At 42.9% G+C, this 27,871-nt stretch overlaps 3 protein-coding genes across 5 annotated transcripts in view; all 3 read right to left on the bottom strand.

Annotated features, from left to right (window-relative positions):
• LOC147016116 (disintegrin and metalloproteinase domain-containing protein 9-like) overlaps positions 1 to 7,221 on the bottom strand; it is a 112,269-nt gene extending 105,048 nt beyond the window's left edge. For 2 of the 3 annotated variants that reach the window (XM_085848840.1, XM_085848841.1), the window contains exon 1: positions 7,104 to 7,221. In XM_085848840.1, the coding sequence (XP_085704966.1) occupies positions 7,104 to 7,176 (73 nt within the window). In that variant the 5' untranslated portion in view covers positions 7,177 to 7,221. Of the gene's footprint in view, positions 1 to 7,099 lie in introns of all 3 variants that reach the window. The other variant, XM_085848842.1, reaches the window with a different exon arrangement.
• LOC147016114 (protein GVQW3-like) overlaps positions 1 to 27,871 on the bottom strand; it is a 105,853-nt gene that overhangs the window by 40,706 nt on the left and 37,276 nt on the right. The window lies entirely within an intron of this gene.
• LOC147016115 (repulsive guidance molecule B-like) lies at positions 18,222 to 26,198 on the bottom strand. Its single transcript, XM_085848845.1, has 3 exons — positions 25,920 to 26,198; positions 25,167 to 25,615; positions 18,222 to 19,315 (listed from the first exon to the last, which is right to left on the bottom strand). Exons 1-3 carry the CDS (start codon positions 25,996 to 25,998, stop codon positions 18,653 to 18,655), a joined length of 1,191 nt encoding a protein of 396 aa, XP_085704971.1. The 5' UTR covers positions 25,999 to 26,198; the 3' UTR covers positions 18,222 to 18,652.

The raw sequence follows: 27,871 nt of genomic DNA, 5'->3' as shown, positions 1-27,871 counted from the left end.
AACTGTGTAGGGAAGTTGTATCATTCTCATGATGTTGTTTGACTGCTTTAAGATTTCATACATGGTGGCCATTTTTGTAGCAGGTGCATTAATGGTGGGAAGGTATCCAATCTCATTTGAAAAAAACCTCATCTTTCTCATTTGCTTTTATGTTGAAGCCAGTCCGGTTGGGTATGTTTTGTTGTGCATGTCGTGACGCTGCCCACAGCAAGATCATTCGTTAGCTTGGCCTCTGTGCTTGGGAGTGGATTATTAACCTCCGCCATCTTCGAAGATGGATGGAGGTTACTGTTTTCACCCCTTTCTGTTTGTTTGTTTGTTTGTTTGTGAACAGTATTACGGAAAAACTCCTCGACGGATTTCGACGAAACTTGGTGGGGGGGTTATGTATGGTACAAGGATCATGGCATTAAATTTTGGACTTGGTCCCCCCCCCGCCCAAAAAAGTGTTTGAGAAAAAAAAATGTTTTTTTTGCATTTTTACATGTTTTAAGTGATTTCCAACCCCCCCCAAAAAATTGTTACCCCCCCCCCCCACAAAAAAGGAAATTTTTTTTTTGCATTTCTACATGTTTTAAGTGATTTCCAACCCCCCCAAAAAAATTGTTAGAGAAAAAAAATATTTTTGCAACTTTTTTTTCAACAAAATTTCGAATTTTTTTTTTGCATTTTTACATGTTTTAAGTGATTTCCAACCCCCCCCCCACCCCCCAAAAAACAAATGTTGGAGAAAAGAACTATAACTCTGTCAGCACTGTTGACATCATATTTAATGAATAAGATATAAGGTTCACTTGAGCAACCCAGCAGTATTGGCAGCGGAGGTTTTGCACTCTACCGAGTGCTCCCCCTCGAGTTGGGAGTGATTTGACAATGACAGGGGTACCTGTTCGATTCCAGCATTATAACATGGTCGTGGTTCTGGTAAAATGGCGTACAAAGTGCCGTCTCAATTTCTTCACTCGCAGAATAGGAGATGCAATGACGAAGTCTGTTCGAAAGTTACATAAGTTCTACATTCCCTTTCAATGACTTCACAAATAAAGGTATCAAACAAGGTTTCGGCGGGTGACGTCTACCCCTTTGACTGCATACATAAGGTCCTGCTCAAAAGAGTTGCACGATCTGTTTGGGATTTGTAAATTGGTTGCTTCTCACATTGTCACACACATGGCTGAAAACTTGGTCCACCATTTCTGAATACTGAAGTTTGGATATATTGTTGGAGGATGGGCCTGGTTCTTGAGATTAATCCACTTTGGTATATGCTCGATAGAAAGACATGTGAAAATGTACTTCAGATTCCACAGATTCTCTATTGAGGATAGTAATGACCCGAATCCGATAGTTTAATCGTATGTAACAACAATATCAATTACTCAAGAGGAAACTCTCATGTGAGAGTTTGAGCTCCCGAGTTACCACCACCACCGAAGGTGGATGGAGGTCCTATCTGTCTGTCTATCTATAAACAGGATATCTCAAAAAGTCGTGGACGGATTTGGACGAAACTTGGTGGATAGGTTGAGTATGTGACAAGGACAAATTGATTAGATTTTCCAGAAGATCTGCGTCTGTATCCGATAATTTTAAAATGATTCTTCACCATTGAGAGATTTGGCTAAAAACGATATATATATATATATATATATATATATATATATATATATATATATATATATATATATATATATATATATATATATATATATATATATATATATATATATATATATATATATATATATATATATATATATATATATTGTTGCGGTTGAGGAAATTCGCAAACCACCATTCAGGTCCTGAAGGTGAGATATCTCTGTAAGTACATGTGTAGTTAGCCCCAAACTCTTGTTTAGAGGGAATAAATGTGATTCATTCGGGCTGCGACCCATTGAGATAGCCGTTTTTTTCTGTTCTATCTTTACTTTGAACCAACCACATCTCAACCGCCATCACACAACAACCACCAACCGCAACTCCGCTTCACAACAACAACGCCAACAGCCACTACCTTCACCTTCACAACTCGCTCCCGCAAACATCGCATCACCGCCATTCCAAACGTCGCCATGGCCATAAACCACCACAATAAACTCTCCACCACCTTCACCTCTCCTCCTTCTACCGCCATTCCCGCACCACTTGTGAGCACCGAGCGTCAGGCTGTCCTGGCCTTGTACGGGACGCGTGCTGAGCCGCGAGTGCAAAATGCGGCCTTTCCGAGGAGAATTCGGATCAGGAATGATACACGCCCACTTCTGATCCGTCCAATCAGCAAGCGTGGGGCGGTTTGGCCCCGCCTCCAGGCGCGTTGGTGTAGAATCACGATATGCAAATTCTAGGATCAGGGGAGACTCACGCCCCTTTTTCTCCGTCCAATGGGCGAGCGTGGCTCCACGCCCGAGCTCGTTCTGATCCAGAAACGGGTTATGATCTGATCTGATCCAGAAATGCATATGGGTTCTCCTGCCGGCCTATAAAGCGCCGAGCGCGGGGCGAATCTGAGTCAGTTTTGGAGAGCAGAGTGTGGCAGCGGCAGAGTGTGGCAGCAGCAGTCAGTTTTAGAAGAGTCAGTCTGGAGAGGTCGGAGAGCCGAGTGGAGCTCGCAGTCTGTCGGGGTTCAGAGTCTGTCGGGGAGCTGCAGAGAGAGGAAGCCTGGAGCCTGGAGCACGGTCGAGTCGGTTTGAGCTCAGAGTCGGCCTTGGAGGAGCGGGGAGTGAGTCGGGAGGCGAGGGCGTACAGGTGGTTTGCTGCAGTCGGCTGAGGAGAATTGGGGAAGAGACCGAATAGCTCGGGTCCGAGGTAAGGAAGACGGTGGTCGGCGACGAGCTCGCAGTGGAATCGCTCGTCGCGGGACCCAAGCAAGCCAGCTATCCTCTTTCCCCAGAGCATCAACAATTCCCCCCTTACCCCCCCCACGCTGAGATAGTGCGAAAAGGGGGGCCCCGTTCCCACCCCACTCCAAGCAGTGCCAACCAAACCCGCGAAGGAGCGCGGAGTCGGGGAGCCGCCGCGCCACCACATTGGCGGCTCATCACAAAGACACAGGTAGGATCCACCCGGTCTCACGGCCCACAGGCCCCGTCTGCCCCCTTGTCTTTGAGGGTGGCCCTTTTCTTTTGCTTTTGAGTAAATGTGTTGTTGGCGCCGTCTGTAAAGTAAAACTGTGTAAGTGTTGCCGTGTGCTCGCGTAGTCGGTAGTAGATCTGCATTGTTGTGTTTCTTTTGTAGCATTTGCTGTAGGTGCATAATTGTTGTAATTGTATATGTGTGCTCTCCGTGTGCCGCGGAATAAATGTGCATCATGTTGAACTGTTTTCCCGTTTCGCTTCGTCTTTTCTTTAATTGAATCTCCATCTTGCTTCACGTAAAGGGTTGGTAGTGGGCTTAATATGCCCGATAATTAATCGGGACCATCGAGGCCGACGATAACACCGCTCGGTTATCCCGATAGTACGGAACGGGTCGCTTAAGCGGCCCGTGTCCGGAGTCGACCTGCGGCGAGGTGCGATCGCCCAGTCTACCCTCCGCGTGGGTACTTAGGTAGGTCGAGTTTGGCGAACAACCCTATCCCATGCGGGGGACCGATTGGCACGATCGTGGTGAGGCCGAAAGGCCCACCCGTGACTAGCTCCCGGCGTTAGTCCGAGAGGGTCACGACAGAATTGTCCGTCCGCTGGGCGACGTGCCGCGATTCGAGTTACGTGGCCGTTCGCTCGCCGGGGGGCGCAAATTCGCAACAATATATATATATATATATATATATATATATATATATATATATATATATATATATATATATATATATATATATATATATATACAGTGCCTCGAGAAAGTCCACACCCCCTTGCAAAATTTTCACCTTTTATTGCCTTTTCGGCTGGAATTAAATTGCATTAAATCTGACTTTTTCCACCTTTGTTTACACATCGTAACCCACAACTTCCAAGTGAAAAATAAATTCAACAAATTTCCAAAAATTAGTTAAAAATACAAAATCTTGGGTGGATAAGTGTCCACCCCCCTCATAATACTGAATTGTAAATTAGCTCAACGGCAAAAAAAATCACCTTCAAAATCACACATCAAGTTCATTGGCCTCCACCTGTGTTAAATTGTAGTGATTCTGATTATTTCAGAATAAAATCAGCTGTCCCTGCAGGTTTCCTCTGCTGGGGAGTGCATTTCACAGCAAAGACTCAACCATGGGTACCAAAGGTGCTTTCAAAATATAACGTTGTGGAAAGGCACAGATCAGAGTCTGGGTATAAAAAATATTTCAAAGGCCTCGATTATCCCTTGGAGCACAGTCAAGACGATCATCAAGAAGTGGAAGGGGTATGGTACCACCAAGACCCTGAATAGATCAGGCCATTCCTCCAGACTGGATGACCAAGCAAGGAGGACAGTGATCAGAGAGACCACTAAGAGGCCAGTTAATGGCAATTTTGAAAGAGCTACATGCCTTTATGCCAAAGACTGGTCACTGTGTGCATGTCACAACAATGGCCCATACACTCCACAAGTCTGGCCTGTGTGGTAGGGTAGTAAGAAGGAAGCCATTACTCAAAAAAGCCCACCTTGAGTCCCGTTTGAGGTACGCAAAAAAAACACTCTGGAGATTCTGAAGCCATGTGGCAAAACGTTTTGTGGTCTGACGAAACCAAGATGGAACTTTTTGGCCTAAATGCAAAAACGTTACATTTGATGCAACCCCATCACAGCAAATCACCCAAAGAACTCCATCCCTACTGTGAAGTAAGGTGGTGGCGGCACCATGTTATGGGGATGTTTCTCATCAGCAGCGACTGGGGTACTTGTCAGGATCGAAGAGGAAATGGATGGAGTGACACACAGAAAAATCCAAGAGGAAAAACATGCTGGCCTTTGCAAGAAAGCTGAAATTGGGAAGGAAGTTCACCTTTCAGAATGAGCAACCCGAAGCACACAGCCAAAGCCGCACTGGAGTGGCCCAGTCAGAGCCCCGACCTAAATCCAATTGAAAATCTGTGGCATGACTTGAAGATTGCTGTCCATCATCACTCCCGACAAAACTTGACTGAGCTTAAACAGTTTTGTACAGAAGAAAGGGCAAATATTGCCAATCAAGGTGTGTAAAATTGGTAGAGACCTATCCCAACAGACTCGCAGCTGTAATTGCTGTCAAGGGTTAACTCAGGGGGGTGGGACACTGATCCAACCAAGATATTCTAGTTTTGTATTTTCAATTAATTTTCTGAAATTTGTGGAATTTCTTTTTCATGACAAAATTGTGGGTTACGATGTGCAAATAAAGATGGAAATAGTCTGATTTAGTGAAATTCAATTCCAGGCTCGAAGGCAACAAAAGGTGAAAATTTTGAAAGGGGGTGTAGACTTTCTACAGGCACTGTATAGCATGATATTTCAATGGACGGTTTGGGGTAAAACTTGGTGGACAGGTTCGGTGTGTGACATGGACAAATCAATTCGATTTTGGTGAAGATCCGAATCCGGATCCAGACACGAGAATTTTTTTAAGTGAATCTTCACCATTGAGAGATGGGGCCAAAAATGATAGAGAGCATGATCTCTTAAAAAGGTATGGATGGATTCAGACAAAACTTGGTGGATGAGTTGGGGGGTGGGGTGACAGGAACAAGCAGATTCAATTCTGGAGGTTCGGATGTATCCCACTGATAGGTCGGATCCAGATCCAGCCCATCAGTGGGATTTAAAACTTAAACTGTTGAGCTCGCCTGGTAGAGATATGTGCTCTATCGAGTGTTGTTCTAGTTAGTGTACTGTTGTCTAGTGCATGTGGTTTACTTACTTTCACAAGTTGCTTTTGAGTTTAGTTGCTTCAGTTTCGAGTGTGAGCTTTTCAACATTGAGAAGGCAACATTATGAGTTGTTATTGTTTTGTTACGACTTGTTTTTTTAGATCCTCGTAGAGGATCTCTAAGTCTTACTCACGTTGTTGTTCTTCATCTTCTTCTTGTGGACTTTTTTGTTTCACAGCCTACAGTTTTCATCCAAACTTCCTGAAACTTTACTTGGCACATACCTGTATATGTAAAAATACCCTGTGCAGACAGTAACCATCTCCGATTTTGAAAATTCCTCCTAGAAAAAAAAGTTATGACATCAAAATATCTCCGCTAATGGAAATCGCCCAAAAAAATTATCTCCTAAACTAGGCAAGCTTTTTGAATTCTGTTTGCGGGAATCGAACAGGGCATTAGCAGAGATGAATTACCGCACATATGATACATCACTATGACGTCATATCAATTTTTTTGATGTCATTCCTACTTTTTTGACATTTTTTGTTTCACAACCCAGAGTTTTCATCGGATCTTCATGAAACTTTCCATGAATATGCAGAAAGCCCACGCGCAGGCAGTAACCATCTCCGATTTTGGAAATTCTTCCAAGAAAAAAAGTTGACGTCATAATATCGCCGCTAATGGAAATCGCCTATACCATTATCTCTGAAACTAGACAAGCTGTTTGAATTTTGTTCGCGGGAATCAAGCCGGGCATAATTTATCGCAAACCTGATACATCACAATGACGTCATATTTGTTTTTATGACATCATCATTAAGAGGACGAGGATCTTGGCTCATTTGAGCTTGTTAGAAGTGGCTTTGGAAAATCGCCATGATTACCTATCTACCAATCTAAACATGGCGTTTGTTCAAGGCAAAAAACAAAAACCATGGGGTAAATGACATAGCGACAACCAGTGTGACCACTCCTTGGCTTTTTTCACAAGATCTTGGCTATTCGTTGTTCACCTTGGCGTCTTGGTTTTCTCGAGGTTTTCTTGGCGTATAGGTTTTCTATTATCATCACTTTTCCGAAACCTTGTGAATTCTTGGCTTTTTTCATTGGCTCACCTTGGCATTTATGAAAATGAGAAGTGGTCACACTGGCGACAACCTTCATCAAATGAGCCTTCGTCCACCTGGAACGCTTGGCTGATATTGGATAAGCAATGACCGAATGGCTCACAGTCAAACAGGCACACACCAACTTGCCTATTTTAGTATCATTGTTCAAGGAGAAGCCACCACAGAGAAAAAAAAAACAAAAAATAATCTCACCTACCTTGGGCAGATGCTTCCACGTTGGAGGTGATCAAAGCCAGAGCAAAGACAACACCGACAATTGCCGCCACCATGGCAGCTTGTATGTCGTGGAATGTATAAAATCCAGTGAGCCTGTCACGTTTTATAGAGTGACGTCACAAACTGCCAAAACAAGTTTGTCCAGATATACCCCATGCATTATGACATCACACATTTTGCCCTCTCACCTGTGCACACCTTATCAGAAACTCTTGGCCACCGAGATGATGTCGTGCTGCACCTGTTCTCTCCAGTGTCCTTCTCACTCGTTTTATACACATCTTACCTACTCGAGCATCAAGCATTTCCATGTTGTCTTTGATTGTAGATCTTTCTTTATAATCTCCATAACCTCAAAACGAGTTTTTTTTTTTTCAAGGAAAATGATCAACCCTGCCCTTTTAAAGAATTTCTTTTCAACTCTTTTTAAGAGTGCTTGCTTGAGTGATTAAGCCATCTGGCGATCAGAGCACTCCACCACAAACTTGGTACTGAACACTCACCTGCTCAGGTTGATTGAACGAATCATGGGCTTTAAAACACGATTACAGGTGGTCATCGATCCTCTTTCTTTCTCATGTGTTATCGTTTTTTTTTTTTTTTTAAATAAAAGAGGGCTTATAATGAAGTTTATGGCAAAGATTCCCTCCCATGTTTGTTTTGGAAACTAGGAGGGGGGAATAAATCAATCAAAACGGTGGTTCAGCCTTCAATGGAATTTAAAGGGAAAATGAGATGTTTAAAAAAGAATAAAATGTATTAACGATCAAAATGGTCAAACAGATACTTTACTTCCAACCTGTAATCACACAACTGAGAATGGATTAAAAAAAAGACAATCCACACCTGTACATTTTACTCACTGCAGGTCTCACACATGAATAACACTTCTGGCATTGTTTCAAGAAACGGGTGTGAAAACAATCCAGGCATTCTTTGCACGCAATCTTAAGTCCCTTTAAGTTCCAATGCATCTTCCATTGTTTCTGTGGATGAAATAAACAGGACGTTGATGGAGGTTTTCAAACCACCACGGGACACAAAGAGAAGCTGTCGTTTCTGGCATCAATGGTTCGTTTTTATTTATTTATTTATTTATTCATTCATTCATACTCGTAGACTACCCGCCCGATGGGCGATCTTGGTCCAAGCATGCAATATGTTCTTCTGATGCATATCTTTTCTTGGGCGGTGTATAGGTAACTGACAGCTCTGTTTCGGCAAAAACAAAAATAACCCAGGATTTGTGCATGAAGCAAAAACATATCACTGTGCTGTAAATGGTGAAGACCTGTAATACCCTCCACGACCTGGAGGTGGCGCTACACGATACACATTTACATTCAGAAATTCAACTTGAGGGGGAGCACTCGGGAGAGTGCAAAACCTCCGCCGTCAATACTGCTGGGTCACTCAAGTGAACCTTATATCTTATTCATTAAATATGATGTCAACAGTGCTGACAGAGTTATAGTTCTTTTCTCCAACATTTTTTTTTGGGGGGAGGGGGGTTGGAAATCACTTAAAACATGTAGAAATGCAAAAAAAGAAATCGAAATTTTGTTGAAAAAAAAGTTGAAAAAAATATTTTTTCTCTAACAATTTTTTTTGGGGGGGTTGGAAATCACTAAAAACATGAAGAAATGCAAAAAAAAAATTTTCTCGAACATTTTTTTTTTGGGGGGGTTGGAAATCACTTAAAACATGTAGAAATGCAAAAAAAGAAATCGAAATTTTGTTGAAAAAAAAGTTGCAAAAAGTTTTTTTCTCGAACAATTTTTTTTTGGGGGGGTTGGAAATCACTTAAAACATGTGGAAATGCAAAAAAAAATTGTTTTTTTGTCTAACAATTTTGGGGGGGGGGCGAACAATATTTTTTTGGGGGGAGGGTGGAAATCACTTAAAACATGTAGAAATGCAAAAAATAAAAATAAAAATTCTCTAAATTTTTTTTTGGGGGGGGGGGGGAGACGAAGTCCAAAATCTAATGTCATGATCCTTGGACCCTACCTCACCCCCCCCCACCAAGTTTCGTCGAAATCTGTCGAGGAGTTATTCCGTAATACTGTTCACAAACAAACAAACAAACAAACAAACAGAAAGGGGTGAAAACAGTAACCTCCGATCTTCGATGGTGGAGGTTAATTATGAACCATCAGAGGAACAGCTTCAACGATGGATAAGTTCATCAGACCCGAACTGTTTGATGCCGACCCAACTCCAGCACGGCAGCTAATCAATGAAGTCACCGGCATCACATATTCCAAAACTTTCTCATGGCTATCGATACTCACACTCCTGACAAACTAGCAGTATTCGTCAATTATGTGGCCCCGCCAGAATCCGAGGGCATCGTGGAAAGTGAAACTTATGAAGCTGCTGAAGATATACTCAAGACCCTGTAGGTGAAACCAAAGAATGAGATTTTTACAAGACATCTCCTTGCCACTCGTCGGAGGCAGGAATCTGGTGAGGCACTCGACCAATATTTCCAAGCGCAAAAGCATCTCAGCAAAGATTGCAACTTCTGTGATGTCACAGTCACACAATGCCGTGATCACTCAATCAGAGACTCCATCAACGGACTGACATCTACTCACATCCGCCAGCGACTCTTGGAGAATAAGACTCTCGATGTTCAGTCTGCTTTTGACCAGGCCCATGCTCGGGAAATGGCCCAAAAGCAGGCAGACTCTTATGCACCCTCAATCCCGATGGCTGCTGCAGCGATCCATGTGAGTTTCAGGACGCGCTGTCCTATTTTTCTTTGTACTTATCTCTGCCGAAGTGACGGGTCATGTAACTGAAGATTGTACAAAAAACGGGGAAACGTCGTGTAAAATAAAATTTCACATTTTCAGTGAGCCTGCCACCACCTTTTTCACTGCAGAACAACAATGCAGCGAGTGGCCCTGACCTTTGTTCAAGTCAATCAAAATAAAGAATTCAGTGACAGTGTGAATATTGTAGAGCACTCACCAAGTGACTTGGTGAGGGCTCTGCAATATTTGCTTATGCACTCAAGGAAGCACTCCAGCAAAGCGGTTCATAAGGAACGGCTGGCTTGGCAAGCAATGATCCGTCCTGTTAAACTCCTCCTGGAGACGCCCAAGCAACGTCCGAATTGGACAAATGAACACAATTTTTTTTTTAGCATTGGAACTGCTGCTAAGTTCAATTCTGAAGCTGAATTTTTGTAATTCGGCTCAATTGAAGAGATTTTCGAGGTTATCACAGGTGCGGATATGAAAGAAGGCCAAGAACGCTGGCGGCTCTGGGCGTTTATAAGCATTGCAATTTAGCCAGCGATTCGTAGCGATGATGAACAGGCATTCGATAATATGAGTGAGGAAAGTGAAGAAAAAAAACTTTGTCGTTAAGAAATCGTTGCGGCCTGTTCCAAGTCTGGGTGTGGTTAAGCAGGTCAAAAAACATGGCAGCTTCAAACCCCAGTGAGGTTACCCAGGATACGCCTTAAGGTCCCAAAGAATGAGGTGGCCGAGGATTCGCCTGATAAAGGATACAATTAAATAAGGCCGTTAATTATCTTCAAAAGGGGTGTTTTAATTAACTCAAACACCCAATTTTCACTCTTGCACTTCCTTTGGAGTTTTCTTAGTATGCATGCAAAGTTTCGGGCTGCTCGGTTTTATAGTTTTGGAGTTATGGAGGACACACACACACACACACACACACACACACACACACACACACACACACACACACACACACACACACACACACACACACACACACACACACACACACACACACACACACACACACACACACACACACACATTTATTGGTATAGATGGAAATTAGGCTCTCAATTCCACTATACGATTTCTGTAACACTATTATGATAACATATATGGTTATTTAGGATTGGTGATGAATATGTGGCAAGTTGGAGGTGATGAAAAACGGGTTGGTAGGAATCGAAAGTGTGTTTTATTTTATTTCTTTATTTATTAACATGATCTGAAGTTACGTGATACTGAGTGAGGAATCCAGGAGGGTGGTGACGTGGCCTTAGTGTATGCAAATACATGATACCTTTGACAAATCCCTCAACTGATCTCAAATAATAACGAGAACAGCACTCGGTATAGAGCACACCTCCGCCAGGCTGAACAATTTCCGTTTTGTAACCCACTAAAAGGCCGGATCTGGATCCAGACCTGACCAAAATCGAATCGGCTTGTTCTTGTTACCTGCCCACTCATCCACCAAATTTTGTTATCATCCATCCACAACTTTTTGAAAGATCGTGCTACATATCGATTTTGGCCCCATCTCTCAATGCTGAAGAATCACTCAAAAAAATTTTTTTTTTTAATTCTCGGATCCAGATGGATCTGGATTCAGGTCTTCGACAAAATAGAATCAATTCGTCTTTGTCATGCACCCAAGTTTTGGGATATCATGCTACATATGTACATATATATATATATATATATATATATATATATATATATATATATATATATATATATATATATATATATATATATATATATATATATATATATATATATATATATATATATATATATACTAGATGACCCGTGAACCCGTTGGGTTCCCGTTGTGACAGCGGTTGATGAAAAAAATCATTTCAAGAATAAAAAAGATAGCTCCAGCAAACTATACCGTTGAGGCTGTTTACATTAATCAAATTCTCTCGAAGAGCACTTGACTGAATCAGGAATTGATTTTTAAATAATTTTTTTCGTTGCCAGATTTGAACGAAACTTGATACCGCACACCGCAGCAGAATGGTGAGTTAGGTGGTCTTAAAATTTTTGCGCTATCGTGTACCGTTTTGGCTGTATTTCAGGAACATACATACATACATACATACAAATATACAAGATGAGAGTTTTAGTAATATATACATTATATATATATATATATATATATATATATATATATATATATATATATATATATATATATATATATATATCTCAATGTTGCTTTGTATTTCCAAGCATGATCTACATGAGCTTTGTTCATGAACTTTGAATAACAGGGGCGATGGCAACCATACAAAGCCAATGGGTCAAATGGAACAGTCCAGAACTGGAAATTTGCCAAACTCTTCGAGGAGAAACAGTCAATTTTGGAATTATCTTTGAAAGAAAGATGCACAAAACAAACAGATATTTTGGACGATGTTAGCTCTGCAGTTGCATCGCTAAGCGCCGCCATTTTTTTCCTGAATATTGCTGTGACTTGATTGAGACGGTGTAAAAGAAAAATCTCCAGGGACTACTGGATGGTAAAAATGCTCAAAGGACAAAATTGAAAATAGTTAATTTACTTTCTGCCAACAGAGGGTGCTGGTTTCCATATTTTTTTTAATCATCCACCATTTCATCGGTTTTTCAAAACAAATAATCTGCAACATTTGAAAATGCAAACAATCTGCAACATTTGAAAGTGCAAACATTGCTTAGCACTATTAACACTTTATCTCTGCCAAATATGAGGAAGACCCCAGATGTGGATGACGTCACTGAAAAACTAAAGGCTTTTGAGGCTCTTGACCAACAGACAATGGCAGAGTTATGGGGTACTGTACGATACAATGTGAAGTCGTCAACAAAAAAGAAGAGAGGGTGCCCCAGAGAATCAGAGAGGTCACATATCGATGAGTAACAAGACCGAGCCCAAAACACTGCTTTGGGGAAACTTCATGCATCCTCCACTGGGAGAGGGGAGGGAAGGGGTTCCATTGATGGCAACATCTTGACTGCATGAGTAGAGAAAGTAAGAAATCCAGGAATGAAACCCTTCTATTCCACAGGCAGAGAGCTTGGCAAGCAAAGCAGGACGCCAGACTGTGTCGAATACCTGATATATGTCCAGAGAACCACACAAATAATTTCAATGCAGGAGGAGTCCTTTAGACCCCTCATGCCTGCACAGTCCAAACAACACTCATAATCACCCACTGCTTCTAGGTTCCCAACCAATTATAGTTTCATTCATCCTATCCACTGTCTCTACTGCCACCACGTTTCCAGGGAGACCATTCCATGCATTAACCACTCTCTGAGTGAAACACCCCTCCATGCCTCAACGTTGGAGCCCAACTCTCCTCTTCTTTCCTCTGAAGCTGTAGCCCTTTAATTTGTCCAATAACTGTCAATTCTGCAGAAAATATACTCTGACGTTATTCCTGCTAGTCCTTTCATTATGTTAAACATCTCTATCAATCCCTCGAAATCGCAATTCCCCGAAACGAAGGTGGACGGAGGTTATGTTTTCACTGCTGTCTGTCTGTTTGTGAACAGGATATCTCAAAATGTTGTGAACGGATTCAGACAAAACTTGTTGGACACGTTGCGTGTGTGACAAGGATGGATTGAATCGGTTTTGGTGAAGATCTGGATCCAGATCAGGATACCATAATCCTATTATGGTTTTGGAAAACTTACCCCAGGGGAAGAGCAGACATAGACACATAGGTGACCCAGGGATCAGTTATTTAATACCTCTTTGTGTAGATAGTCCTTGGTCCCTTGTCAAAGGGCTGTTCTGGGGGCATGGGTTGGCTTGGCTGTATTTGTCCCAGGTAATGTCTTCCCACATCCCTGTCTGTAACTTTCAATCTTTATTCCTTCACACCATCGTTCTGTTCAATCCTCTGTAACTTTCAATCATCCTTCCATGACCCCATCAGCCCTTTTCAACAGTCCACCAATCATGTCCCCTCCATCAAACATCCTTTCAACAGTCCCTCCTTCACCCCATTGGCCTTACCTTCAATTCCGCGGCCGTTCGGTCATCCCTCAGCCATGTGGGGTTTCTTTCCGTGTTTCCTCCATCCATGCATTGCTTAATAACCCATCAGGTGCTCTCACTTGCATGTTCATGGGACTTGGTGCTCGTCGTGGCCTGTGAGGTGCTGCGCTTCTTGCAGGCATGGTGCAGTGCAAAACATGCATGAAGGAGGGGGCTGGGGGCTCTCGTTGCGGCTTTGGGCATGTAGAGGGCGGGGCGGGAGCTTCATTGCAAGTTCCCTCAGAATAGTGTGGCAATTTCCACAAGTGACGTTATGTTCCTGCCCCCATCAGCTGCGGACCAATGGGAGGGGGAGAAGGCTTGTGGGAGGAGGGGAAGAAAGCTGATGTGAAGAAGCAGAAAGGCAGAGAAGCACATGGTATGGGCTTGTGCGAGCAGGGACGAAAAGCACTCCTGAGCAGACGGCTCAGGAAGCAGAAAGGGGAGAAGCAAAATGCAGAAAGCAGAAGGCTGCGGGAAGCAGAAAGGAGACACGAATAGGACAAGCTCACATGAGCAGAAGACTGACAGACTGAGAAGGTTCATGAGGGAAGGAACAAAAACGTGTGAGGGGAAACAAACAAAGGTTTCACGAGTAGTTGGTGTCGAGCTTCTGGGGAAAAAGAACACTCCTTCCACGAGTGTCATCCTGCCCTCTCGATCCTGTCAGCCACGAAGGATGAAGAAGATGAACGGCAGCACCTCATCGATGGGTCTGGGTCTGGGTAGACTCGCTTGCCGACTGGGTCCGGGCACCTCAGGGACGCGGCTGCGTGTCCCCATCACCACTGCCCATCTTCCCCATCCATTTTCCTCCGCATTCTCCTGTATATTTGTGTGATGTGAGGGAGAGAAGGAAAGACTGCTTTCCTTTTCTCCATTCATTACTTTTATTTCATTTTCAAGTCCTTGTTTTATCCTTCCCCCCTGAATGAATGATGGCCTAGTCTTTTGTTTAAATAAGATTAAAGAAGAATACGTGTTGTGGTTAAATCTGCTCTTATGTGTCTTTTTACTTTCTTGCTTTTAAATACTTGTTTTTAATGATTGTGTGTGTGTGTGTGTGTTTATAATAAATAATTGTTTGTTGCTATTTCCAATCTATCTCAGTTGCATTTTCCTTAATGGTCCAACACAGTGCACAGGTAAGGTTAGACGGGACATTCTACCCCAATTATAATTTGCTTTGTCAGCCAGCGCACACTCACTGTAATGCTCGGCAGTAATCCGAGTGTGCGGTGAGGGCACTGACCCCAATTAGCCGTCTGTCCACAGGAAAGTTATCACGCGAAGTAGTGTAACCCGCCATGGATTGGCCGAGCCAATCGGCGTTTATGATTGCTTCGGACTCTGACAGTGTGCGGAGTTATCTGTGCCCGGCGGCCTCTGGACCAGGCATTCGGTAAAGACCCAAGTGCTTCCCCTCGTGGCAAGCCTCGAACCCCGGGTCCGCGAAAATATTTTAAGTGATTCTTCACCATTGAGAGTTAGGGATAAAACTTATATATTGTATGGCACGATGTCTCAAAAAGTTATGGATGGATTCAGACAAAACTTAGCAGACAAGTTGGCTGATTGACAAAGAGATGATTCGCTTCAATTTTGGTGAAGACCCGAATTTGGATCCGGATACGAGAATTATTTAGTTTTTTTTAATTATTCTTCACCATTGAGAGATGCAGCCAAAATGATAATGTAGTATAATATTTCAAAAATTTATGGACGGATTATGACAAACTAGACGGATGAGTTGGTTATCTCAGGTTATCTCGGGCAGAGTCGGTCGTAACGCCATTTGAAGTTAGGGTGGGGATTTAGGGGGAGCATACACCAGAGGATTGACAAGGCGCCAACATCACTTGGACAGTTCGACCTTAAGATATGTAACATTATGTTTTCTGTCTTCCCTCAAGATGGACGTACACTTGTTGCAAGCGTTATGGAATGAATGAAAGTTACCTCAGTTAGGTTATCTTTCCAAGCTGAGAAAGTAAGCTGCTTGGCTGCAACTGCCTCCTGGCAACATTCAGTGTACCAGGGTATAGGATAAACTGGTGTGTGTGTGTGTGTGTGTGTGTGTGTGTGTGTGTGTGTGTGTGTGTGTGTGTGTGTGTGTGTGTGTGTGTGTGTGTATGTGTGTGAGAGAGAGAGAGAGAGAGAGAGAGAGAGAGAGAGAGAGAGAGAGAGAGAGAGAGAGAGAGAGAGAGAGAGAGAGAGAGAGAGAGAGAGAGAGAGAGAGAGGGAGAGGGAGAGGGAGAGGGAGAGGGAGAGGGAGAGGGAGAGGGAGAGGGAGAGGGAGAGGGAGAGGGAGAGGGAGAGGGAGAGGGAGACGGAGACGGAGACGCACATTAGCCATATTCTATGTTTTTGAGGTTGCTCTCTAACAATAGCCAGGGAGATGTGGGCCTTGAAAAAAACATAAACAATCAACAGAGCCTACAGGGGCAGAAGAGATTGATCACAAGAGAGATTGGATAGAAAGTTATTCAATAGTAGGCAGAGGTGGATTAAGATTTTTTGGGGGGCCCTGGGCACAATTTTTTTTAGGCCCAAAACGACCAAAAAACAGGACTGTTATTTTCGCACTCGCTTAGTCAATGTTGCTTTTGACAAGACTGCAAACAATCCAGGGGAATTCCTATGTATTATTGTCTTTTTTCCCCCTCTTGGAAAAAAACATGCCATGTTGAGGGGTTTCATTACCAGTTAGCTTGCGATTGCTTGCCAAGCCAGCCATTACTTGTCGACTGTTTCATTGCAATGCTTGCTTGAGTGTTTCAGCCACTTGTCGAGCACTCTACAAGTTGATTGGGAATGGAACACACCCCAGCACTTGCAGGAGTGTGTTGAGATACCAAGTTTTTATTTTCTTATTTTTTTGTATGCAGACAAAGCTCGTGAGAGAGCTAAAAGTTGATTGTAGAGTGCTCGTCAAGTGGCTTAAGCATCAAGCAAGCAGTCCAACAAAAGCATTGATAAGGAATGGCTGGCTAAGCAAGCGAATTGGTGGTGGGAGACCCCCATATGTGCGAGACTGAAGACTCTTCTGGTTCTGCAGTTTGTGTGACGAAAATGTTAACTTAATGGGATTTTCAGCCCTTTTTGCCTTTTGTTGAGCTATTTTCCACTTTTCAGCACTGCTGGGGTAGTTTCGTTTCATCCTCGGGACAGGTGCTCTGATTTTAAATTCCGCAATGTTTTGCCGTGGGGGAGGGGGGAGGGTCTCGAAAGATGCTGAACCATGATTGGTCATGTCGGGACCCCATGTTATTTAGGAGCCCCTTGTGATTGCATGTGTTGCATGGCCTCGTGGCACGAGTAGTCCACTGGCTCGTGCCAGACAGGTTTTGCTTTGTCTTGTCACCTCTTTTCTATCTGTCTTGTCATCCTGAGTGAATGTACTCAGGCCATATCTGCTTAAGTTTGTCCTGGTCCAGAGGGCACGTAGATTTCTTCTTCTTCTTCTTCTTCTTCTTCTTCTTCTTCTTCTTCTTCTTCTTCTTCTTCTTCTTCTTCTTCTTCTTCTTCTTCTTCTTCTTCTTCTTCTTCTTCTTCTTCTTCTTCTTCTTCTTCTTCTTCTTCTTCTTCTTCTTCTTCTTCTTCTTCTTCTTCTTCTTCTTCTTCTTCTTCTTCTTCTTCTTCTTCTTCTTCTTCTTCTTCTTCTTCTTCTTCTTCTTCTTCTTCTTCTTCTTCTTCTTATTATTATTATTATTATTATTATTATTATTATTATTATTCATTCATTCATTCATTACAGTTCCGTGATCACCACATGCGCAGCCATGTCCTATTCTTCTCCCCAATCCTATTTTGCTGCAATAAATCCCTTGTTAAATGAAAACTCATGTGGTCATCGGCCAGGTACTCCATGGCGTATAGATAATTGGCAGATTTATCCATTAACTGGCAATTTGGGTCCGCCCATTAGAGCGCTTGAAAAAAGTGAATAGTCTGTCGGCTCAAGCTCGGCCATTTCTTTCAGGCGAATGAATCTCGGTCGTGTGGTTTGAAACACTGATTCATGTCCAAATTAACCGGATGGACGTGTGGACCTCGCCGCTTTACCTGCCTGGTGGCACAATGGTCTCCAGGACGTCCATAACAGCATATTTCACCTTTGGTCTGTATCTGTCTTGCAAAAAAAACGAGGTGTCATCTATGATAACTAGAATGATTTGATGCACAATTAACTGCCTCAATTCTTTCAATGTTAATGGTTTCAGAATATCTTCCGACCAGCAGGTAAAAACAACTAACATTGGGCATTCTCTTATCTGCATAAACCACAAGGAGATCATGAATACCCAGATCTATTTTTTTTAATTTAGGCTCTTTGAATCTCAATCAATAAATTATATGTACATCGTCTTTACAAACAAAATGTACATTTCAACACAGCATGTCATAATGACCAAATATTGGGGACATCTTTAAAAACAAAAACACTTTCAGGATAATTGTGTATGTTTTGTAAATAATGTTTGTGCATCTCTGATGCAAGCAGACAACTCCATGCTTCTCTAAAATTTTCTTCAGACTCTAGTTTTTTTTGACTGAACCCCTCACACATTCCACTACCATATAGCTCCTTAACCTGGTTCTTCCCTCAAGCTCTTTCCTCAATTTTAGTCACCATTTGGCTCGTACTTTGACTCCGTCCAGCCTAAAAAAATCTCGTAATATATCTCTTATCACATTAAAGTGCTTCTTCTCTGCCACGCCAACCTGGAAGGCTCAACTGAGGACTAGCAGCACCACAAGTAAGCAAACAGATGCAGACTGTCGGGAAGCACTGGAAGGACCGTTCTTTGCCACGTGTGCCGAGGCAGAGTCAGGTAGCAGTGCACGGGCATCCTGCAATGCTTCTGCAGCGGTATGAGAGAAGTTCATCTGGCCAGTCACCATGAGATCGAAAACACACGCCTTGAAGTAGAAATCCTCCTCGGGCAGCATTTCGTGACATCGGGTTTGTGCCTCTTTAACAGACATGACCGAAAGAGCACCTGAAGCGTTCTCAGTGACCCTGCTGAGCTGGAGCCTCTCTCTACGTGGGCATCCATCCAGGCAGAGCTGCGGCGCCGGTTCAAGCTCCCTTTGTGGCTCTCCTCCTCCCCCTTCCTTCTGCTCACGCCGTGGCATGAGCAAAGCCTCCGGCATACGTACGGCAAAGCTAAGAGAGCCACCCACATGCCGTACTGACACTAATGTATCAGCGAAGTTTGCGTGGATCTCTACATGCCGGCCAGGATCTCGCTCCAACACACGCAGCACGCCGGCAGTGTCCCGTGGTCCACCATTTCGACTCCCGTCAACAAAGGCAGCGGGCAGATTTCCAACTTCGGCCTGGTACACCTTTTGTTCTGTGCAATCCCGAAAGCCATGGAAGATTATAGTAATCTGCAGTAGACAACGGGAAATGGAATGCACATTAATTAAATAAATAATCGAATCCTATACATTTGGTACCAAAAGCAAAAATTTGCAAATTCCCCACGACTGCGGTATGTAAAAAAATAAAATAAAAAAATTCCTTGTAATTATCATTGTGTAATGAATAAAGAGAAGGAACCAGAGAGGATTCTATCATGAGAGAGTGAATTCAACAAGGATCTCATTGTGTGTACGTGAATCAAAATGATGTCTGACAGCTGATACAACCAAGTTCTAGATACCAAATGTCACATGTCAAGACAATGGTGTTAATGCATCTTATGCATACATTTAATATAGTAATGATAACGTTGTTATGTTCATGGCAATAATAATAATAATAATAATAATAATAATAACAATAATAATGTATTTATAGCAATTTGAGATGAAATCAAAACGAATCGATCATGGATGAGTTTTTGCTGCAATCCATTATTACCCTCACCAGAGGAGAAGGTATTGCATTTGAGTCTGTTTGTTTGTTTGTTTGTCCCCATGGAAGGTGGTAACGTAGGCCACAAACACCACCTAATGGCAGCCAGTAGTACACGTTATCCTTCTTTTTTTCTTCAACCGAGGACCTCAATAAAGTTTGTACAATTAGAATGCGAGTAGGTCTATAAAATACGTACTATAAAGCCACACAAAACAAGTCCTGTTGAGGGTCTGCAATCGTTGATTGCTCGTTCTTGTTTTGTCTTTGAATCCATGCCTTTCTGGCTGACTCCATCTCTCTTCTTCCGACTCCATCTGGTTTCTTGACTCTGTCCCTCTCTCTCTCTCTCTCTTGACTCCACCCCATCTGACTGCAAACCTATTTCCTGATCACATCCATGTTAATTGACTCCACCCATATTTCCTGACTCCTCTCCTCCAGCTCCGACTCCTCTGTCTTAAAACAAAAAGTCCAATACGTTGCCATACCGAATAGATGAGTTATGACACTTTTATGAACAAGTTAGGGTTGGATGTCTGGTGTCAACTAAAAAAACAATCTATGCTATAAGAGAGATGGACTGTCTGTCTGTTGCCATTTTTCTCAGAAATGGCCAAACGGATCATTATCAAACTTTCAGAGGTTCGTCAGTGAGACCCGGGGAGTGTTTCTGGCAAAACTTATTTAATTTTGAAAAAAAAAAATAATTGGATTAAAAATAATAATAATAAATAAATAAAAAACACTCGATTAGTGCCTAAGCCTTTGTAACGAGGCATTGTGAAAGGTAATATTAAATGATTAAAGGGTGTGGGGAAGTGTTTTAGGCCTGCCACAAGAAATAGAAAAAGAACAAACATTTTATTTCTTCAAATTGCCAACAGGATTAGAACAGCACCGGGCAATACTGGGTACCCCTGCTCATCCTTTATAAACAACATTGCATTCTGCTCAAAGTGAACACTTACATTGCAATCAATCAGGAATCACCAATCTATGAGCTCAGCAGCTGATTTTCATCACAGAACACTGGCTTGATTTATGTTCTAGATATAATAAAATAAATTTTCATTCAAAGTGACGAATCAAATCAACACATAGTTTGATTGTTAAATAGAAAAACAAATACACATATAACTTTCCTTTTCTCCTCTCCAACCCTATTGGAAAAGAAATGAGAGAATCACAAACATTACAAGGCAATCACTAAACGAGTTTTATCTACATGGGAACTGCCTGCTCTGTACACAGAACAAGGAAGACAGCAAGGTGGATTTGAACTTTGGACACATCTCGCAAACAGATTTCTTGATGCCACCATCAGACAGCCATTGTGAAATTTCTTCAGTAAAGATATAGAAATAGGATCAGACGATTTCGGGCCATATTTTCCTCCTATCATTGCAATGGTTCTGCCACAGTACAACGATGTCCCAAAACTCCAGAATGGACAAATGAAAATGACTGAACAACCGTCCCGACTAAGTCTACCAATTACGTAATCATCCTGCAACGGGTTTACCTGTCAACTACAACTAGAATATCTTATATACGTGATATACATTGAAACAGAAGAACTATATTCTAAAAATGTTCTATATTCTAAAAAGTAATTTAACTAATGTTGTTTGTTGGTCAACTCTGAAGAAGCAAAACTGCAATATGGCACTTAAATATGATTATTGACACTGTGGCAATGTTCAAGTAAATCAGGTGTCACGTTGCTCAAGTTTGAGTGTGATAAGCAACACAAAGGGAGGGCACTGAGTGTTTTTCAGTTGTCAGTTTGAACACCAACAGGGCATGTAATGAGGTATAGATAAGGGAGAGAAGAATGTCCAAGGGATATTAATATGATTGGAGAGAAACACTTCACGAACTTTCATCCCTTCATCGTTTTCTTATAGTGTGCGTGTGTGTGTGTGTGTGTGTGTGTGTGTGTGTGTGTGTGTGTGTGTGTGTGTGTGTGTGTGTGTGTGTGTGTGTGTGTGTTGGTTTCATGTGATATTGGAGGCTCTGCCAGGATGCTCAAAATACATTGGCAATCGAGCCTTGGGGTTGTTTTTAGTTGAACAACAAGGCCTCTGGTTTGGATTTTACATTATGAAATTCAAGCAAAAACACTGATGTCCCCTTACGTCCTTATCTTGCATGTGTACGTGTATGAGCTTCTCCATGAATCCTATATTTCTGCAAAAAGGCAGATGTGATTGCCAACAACTCCAGTCTCATGTCAGGTAGGTCATGCAACATCCTATAGATGCCAAGCATCGTCCAGAACGCATTTACTGATCAAGGAATGGATGCCAAACAACTTTTAGGCAATCTAGTGTAAATGTTTCCAGGAGAGAAACAGAACCCACACCATTGTTGTGAATGAAGTGCTAAGTATGCCAAGGACTAAGGGGATAATACTACACGAGTCGATGGGGGTTTGGACAGAAAACCACAATCAGTGAAAATACTGCAGAGACAAACTCAGTAAAGCAATAAATATAAAAAATATGTGAATCATATATCATCAAGCAGTCTAACATGGAGTGGTGTGCTTGACAACTTCAACAACAACAACAACAACAACAACAACAACAACAACAACAAAAGAATCACAATTTTAGGACATTGATCTTTTATATACAGTGTCTATACATATTGTTTGTTTGTTTGTTTGTTCCTTATACGTTTCAAACTCCCTCAGTCAATTTCCCCAAAATTTGCTCGACTGCATAATTTTCACACTGGAAGGTCAATGACCAATGTTACAATAAAAACTTTCAATTCCCAATTAAGTTCATGTGAAAACATGAAATAACAGCAGTTTGGGAGATCGAGCCGACTTTTGGCCAAGTCACACCAAAGACTTTTAAAATGGTACGGACCATACGGCTTCCTTGCTTGACGCTCAGCAAGCCCTTTTTTTTCTCGTGTGAAGATAGCTATCACCACTCCTCTGGTTAAAATGGTGGTGATGGTGTAAAATTGTGGTGATGGTTAAAATGTTGCCACTACATCATCCTTCGCTACTATTTGAGCAAAGAGCAAATTCAATTTTAAAATACCATTCCAGGCACTTGAATATACTTCTTTTTCTCTTTTTTTACTAGCAATGTATCGCAACAATGCCTGATATTGGCTTAATGGTTAGGATGGTAGGCTTGGGATCCGACAATCCTGAATTAAAATCTCGCTCAGCTGTTTAATTAATACCAGGTGGGGTTGACTCAGCCTGTCATCCTTCTGAGGTCGGCAAAATGAGTACCAGCTGGTGGGAATGATTGAGCCATTTGCGTATCCTGCGTCGGAGTGGCAACCTGTCCAGGATTGTGCCCAATAGCCCAGGAGACTGCTTAGGTAGCACCGATGCTCTGTCCAGAGTATGGTCCCAGTGGATGGATGTTAAAATGTTGGTGATGGTTAAAATCGTGGTGATGGTAGCTCTTGGCAACAATATGCTCCTGCTGTCAGTAAAACATCCTTTTCCCCTCTCTATTTTCCCCCATGATGCCGGCTGAGATGGGCTGGACGCCTGGTGCAAGTGGGGGAGCAAGGTCAGAGGAAAAGAGGTAGACCATGCTTGAGATGGGAGGATTGTGTGAGGAGTGATATCAGTAAGGTAGGGGTGGTTGGAGAGTGGAGCAAGTTGGCTGAGGACAAGGGAGGTGGAGGAGTATCGTGGTCGATGTCGGGCAGAAGCTTGGTGCCATCGGACCTCACTCCTTATAAAGGGAAGAGGAGAACAAAAAAATATTTTTCCCATATATAAGTGGTCGAGAAATGCAAGAAAATAATTCCTGACACTTAAAATAGATAATGCATATCAGTCATAATTTATCTCGACATACTTGATACACATCCAATCAAAGTTGAACACCGGATAAGCTGTTTATACATGTACATAGATATCCAGGACTTCTTGACCATTGTCAGTTTCTTGTATTAAACAGAACTTGCTAGCATCATAATCAGTACCTTGAAGTATGTGAAATGGGGAGTCCAAAATGAAATATAATAGGTGTCTTGATGTCGTACAAGCCAGAGAACTTGCATTTTGATTACGAGCAAACAGGAAGTTATTGAAACATTCATCTTCACGGTTAAAACATGGTGTTTGAGTTATTTTTGTGGACAAATACCCCCAAATGCTGATGCTTCATTGGACTTTAGAGACAACAAGACCAAGGGACAATGTAAGCAAAAACCGAAAATATGGCCTTTGATGATCTCGATTCAAGAAGTCCATAATATAAATTATTATTTATCCTGGGTTTGGTCATCATTATCATTTTGTATGCAACACGTGGCTGCTGTTTTGCATCATTGCTGGCAGTGTGGCTGCGCAGCTGATGCAGTGCCCCCTTTAGGTGAGAGCAGAAAGGAATTTGCATTTGGCTCATGGTGCCGGCGATAGTTCGGAAACTCTTCAAGAAGGACACCGTGGGATCTTTAACGTCCAGCAACTAATGCCAACAGACAGGACGCCCGGTTTTATGTCCATCTGAGGGACGACGCACACATTGATGAATCGACATGCATGTGAAACACCAGGATGGCAGTTTGTAGCTATAGCTGGGCCAAGATTCGAACCCAGGCTGGACGGCTTGGAGACAGGTGTGCGTACATCTATGCTAACCTGTCAGCCCTTTGGTTTGGTAAGACCCAGTCACAATGGAGGACATTTGTGTAAATTTCAACTACGACAAGTATACGGTACACAGTTTAACTTGAACTCTCCTATAGTTCATACGTTTAATGGAACAATATTTGGAGGGCCAGAGAATGATATAATAGAAAATTTGATCTGACAGACATAAATATAAGCAGAAAAAGAAACAGATATGCTCATTCAACTTGACTCAAGCATATATACCAGCCTGGTGTTGGCTTAGTGGTTAGGGTGGCTGGCTTTGGATCGTATGGTCCTGAGTTTGAGCCCCGTTGGCTACTGAATTAACACCGGGTGGGGTTGACTCAGCCAGTCATCCTTCTGGGGTCAGCGAAATAAGTACCAGTGCACTGGGAGAGGTGCACGGCATCAGCGGCATAGCTGTGTTTCCAAGAAATGAGAGCTACCCTGGCAGCCAAGCTTCCATATGCAAGAACAGAACAGCAGCATATCCACCTTTATACCCAAAATACAGGATCAACTAATGTGAATAGATGAGTGTTATTGCAATGAGTCATGGCTTAACCACAAAGCAAACTTTGCTTATTTATACAAGACTGCTGTACCAAGGTAAGACTGAAAAAGGCTTCGATTAATCATGGAGATCCTTCTCTACCAATGCCAACAATACTTTAAACGTGGTGCGTTCAAAAAGGAAATAACCGGAATAATGTGCCAAACACGGTGCCATGTTTCCATGTGGAGACGTTTCCCACCTTTGTCATGACAGTGGCACCCCTGGCACCTGCGGGTGAGTTGGTCGCCTGAACAAAAAGTGGTGCCGTATCCAGCAGTGGCCATGCACCACGAGCACGGCAGGTATGAAGTTCCTCACGGAAGGTTCGTACATGTGGGTCCCCAAAAACACTACAAAACAGCCTGCGACCCTCCGCGCTGCTCAGAGAGCAAGAACTTCCAACTTTCCGAGTCACCGAGATGGTTGGTCCATCATGAGAGCACTGGTGCTGTTCCATGAGGTCTGGTATGCCACGTACGATAGAATGGTATGTGATGTCGCCACGACAAGCTCGGGTGAAGCGTTGGGCACACTGCTCGTATGAACGCAATGCCGCGCACATGTGCGCACGTCCTTCCGTTGCCAGAACACCTGACGTCGTGTCCACAAACTCTGCGGTACACCTGCGGATGTGGCACTGAGCATTGGCTGCGGACAAAGAGGGAAAGGCAGCAAGGAGAGAGTCAATGTCAAATCAATATTAAACTTATTACAGTATTCCCACTACAGCTTTACTGTTTTCAAGCATGCATACAATGCTGCAAAAACAATGACCATTGATATTGATAATGCATCAAAAAAACAACTGGCATCAAGCTTCATTCCCAAAGGAGAAAGAGGACGTTATGCTATGACAGCTGCAACAGACTTGGGCATCTGGGGCTCAGCGCTTCCCACGATCTGACACCAACTGCACAACCAAGCCAAGGAAAGCAGAGGGAGAGAAAGGTACCGGTGGAGCGGAGGGCCAACAGCAGGAGAGGAAGCACAATGAGCCGAGGTGGCGGAGGCACCAGGGCTCCGCTACCCATGCCCGTCCATGCGGCCGCGCCGAGGAGATTGTGGGAGAACGTGGGAGGGCAGCTGGAGTCCGCTGGATGTGTGACTCTGCCGAAAAGAGGCGGGCGAGGTGGAGGCTCTGGGCAGGCATCAATGAGGTGTGGGAGGGGCTTTAGGGAGGTCCTGCGGAGGTGGTGGAGGGAGGAGGGTTAGAACATGCATCCTCTTAGCCAACGCTCCCGCCTCCACCTCGTGCTGCCCCACATTCCTCCCTAAGTGCTCAATTGACGAAGGAACGAACCGGCGCCCGCAAATTAATTGTCGTTTTCCCCGCTTTCTCCGGTCGCTCCCTGGCTCTGTTGGCGACCTCTCTCTCCCCATCCCTCCACCCTTCACAGCTCGTTCCTCTGAGATCCACGAGGGTGCATGTCGTCACGCTCCATGTGCTGGCTCAAATCTCCCATCACATCCTTTTTATTTAATTCTGAGCAGCCAGCCACCTGCAGTGCGTGAGAACGGCGAGGATGTTTTTCTATAATCTCAGCGAAATAAATTGGGGACTTCGTCCGCATATTTGTTGACATTCCGATGTTAAAAAATATATATTGGTGAAGAAAGGATCTCTTGAGAAAGACTTTAAGTGCAGCTCAATTGTCATCTTCAACCGAAATTCGTTTCTTTTCAAGGTAGATCTTAATGATGAAATCTCATTGCCATGGCCCATGGACCCATGGGTCATGCAGTGCAGCCTTCTGCAGTATCTGCATGTGCTGTTTGCCCTGTGGATCGAAGGTGATTAGTATTCCCCATCTGCGAAGGGCTTTCAGCAGCCTCACCTCATGGCGACACCTTCTCGGGGTATGAGCCAGTACGAATCCCTTTCGTGAGCCACAAATAACATCGCATAAAAAAACCTGAATATCATAACTTGTATCAATATCATATATCTGGACAGTCTGGTGGAACAAGTTAATTGGTTCAACTTATAACAATGTGACCGCATCGGTTTTCATCCAAACTGTCTCTGTCTCTGTCTCTGTCTCTGTCTCTGTCTCTGTCTCTGTCTCTGTCTCTGTCTCTGTCTCTGTCTCTGTCTCTCTCTCTCTCTCTCTCTCTCTCTCTCTCTCTCTCTCTCTCTCTCTCTCTCTCTCTCTCTCTCTCTCTCTCTCTCTCTCGTGTTGTAGTGCCAACATGCACGGGGAGCTGTATGAAGAGGATATCCGACCCTTGAAGGGCACGCTGAGCCGGCTGTCTCATTTACTTGAACTTGATCAATATCTTTCATTGTCTTATTCTTTACCTGTAATAACGGCCGATGTGCAAGTTCCATGAGACTTTTGAGGTGAGTCTCCAACATAAGATCAAATCGGGTACAAATTTAATATAATTAATGACGTATTTAATGAAAATCGGAAAAGTGTGAAGAAATTGATTAACAAAACAAGGCAAACAAATCGGTTGCTCGGATAGTTTAAAAACAAGCTCAAATGAGCTAAGATACTCGTCCTCTTAATGATGACGTCATAAAAACGAATATGACGTCATTGTGATGTATCAGGTTTGCGATAAATTATCTGTGCTAATGCCCGGCTTGATTCCCACAAACAAAATTCAAACAGCTTGCCTAGTTTCGGAGATAATGGTGTAGGCGATTTTCATTAGCGGCGATATTATGACGTCAACTTTTTTTCCAGGAAGAATTTCCAAAATCGGAGATGGTTACTGCCTGCGGGTGGGCTTTCTGCATATACATGGCAAGTTTCACGAAGATCCGATGAAAACTCTGGGTTGTGAAACAAAAAATGTCAAAAAATAGGAATGACGTCATAAAAATTGATATGACGTCATAGTGATGTATCATATGTGCGGTAATTAATCTCTGCTAATGCCCTGTTCGATTCCCGC

The sequence above is a fragment of the Eptatretus burgeri genome, chromosome 12 (assembly GCF_056783735.1).
Source record: "Eptatretus burgeri isolate ZD-2024b chromosome 12, Ebu_testis_v1, whole genome shotgun sequence".
Taxonomy (NCBI): Eukaryota; Metazoa; Chordata; class Myxini; order Myxiniformes; family Myxinidae; genus Eptatretus; species Eptatretus burgeri.
Note: the sequence above shows the minus strand (reverse complement) of the source record. Positions and strands in the feature narration are given on the sequence as shown.

Coding starts and splice junctions, on each gene's coding strand:
- LOC147016115 (XM_085848845.1), bottom strand. CDS start 25,998: ATGGGTAGCGGAGCCCTGGTGCCTCCGCCACCTCGGCTCATTGTGCTT. Junction 25,616..25,919: donor GTTGGCCCTCCGCTCCACCG/GTACCTTTCTCT, acceptor CTTTGTCCGCAG/CCAATGCTCAGTGCCACATC. Junction 19,316..25,166: donor GTGCCACTGTCATGACAAAG/GTGGGAAACGTC, acceptor TGTCTACTGCAG/ATTACTATAATCTTCCATGG.